General features: G+C 64.2%; 1 protein-coding gene across 1 annotated transcript in view; it reads right to left on the bottom strand.

Moving 5' to 3' along the window:
• Positions 1-215, bottom strand: part of LOC104536599 (sodium- and chloride-dependent creatine transporter 1-like) — a gene marked incomplete at its 3' end in the record, with an annotated part of 940 nt that overhangs the window by 335 nt on the left and 390 nt on the right. Inside the window, exon 2 of the mRNA XM_010179261.1 lies at positions 13-145. Within this exon, the coding sequence (XP_010177563.1) occupies positions 13-145 (133 nt within the window). The remainder of the gene's footprint in view (positions 1-12; positions 146-215) is intronic.

Genomic DNA, 215 nt, shown 5'->3' with positions numbered 1-215 from the left:
CCCCCGTGTCACCTTCCCGGTGGACTTGACGCCTTTCCAGATGCAGAAGTAGACGACGACCCAGGTGGTGATCAAGCAGAGGATCATCTGCCAGTTCATCTCCCCCGGCTCGCTGAGGTCCCCCGAGAGTCGCAGCACCTTATTCCTGCAGAGCGGGGACGTGCTGACCAGCAGCACAACCCCCCCGCCCTTGGGTGAGACCCCCCCAGGACCCC

Source organism: Mesitornis unicolor, unplaced genomic scaffold, assembly GCF_000695765.1.
Source record: "Mesitornis unicolor isolate BGI_N332 unplaced genomic scaffold, ASM69576v1 scaffold35712, whole genome shotgun sequence".
Taxonomy (NCBI): Eukaryota; Metazoa; Chordata; class Aves; order Mesitornithiformes; family Mesitornithidae; genus Mesitornis; species Mesitornis unicolor.
The sequence above is the reverse complement of the archived record's forward strand: the minus strand, read 5'-3'. Positions and strand labels throughout refer to the sequence as shown.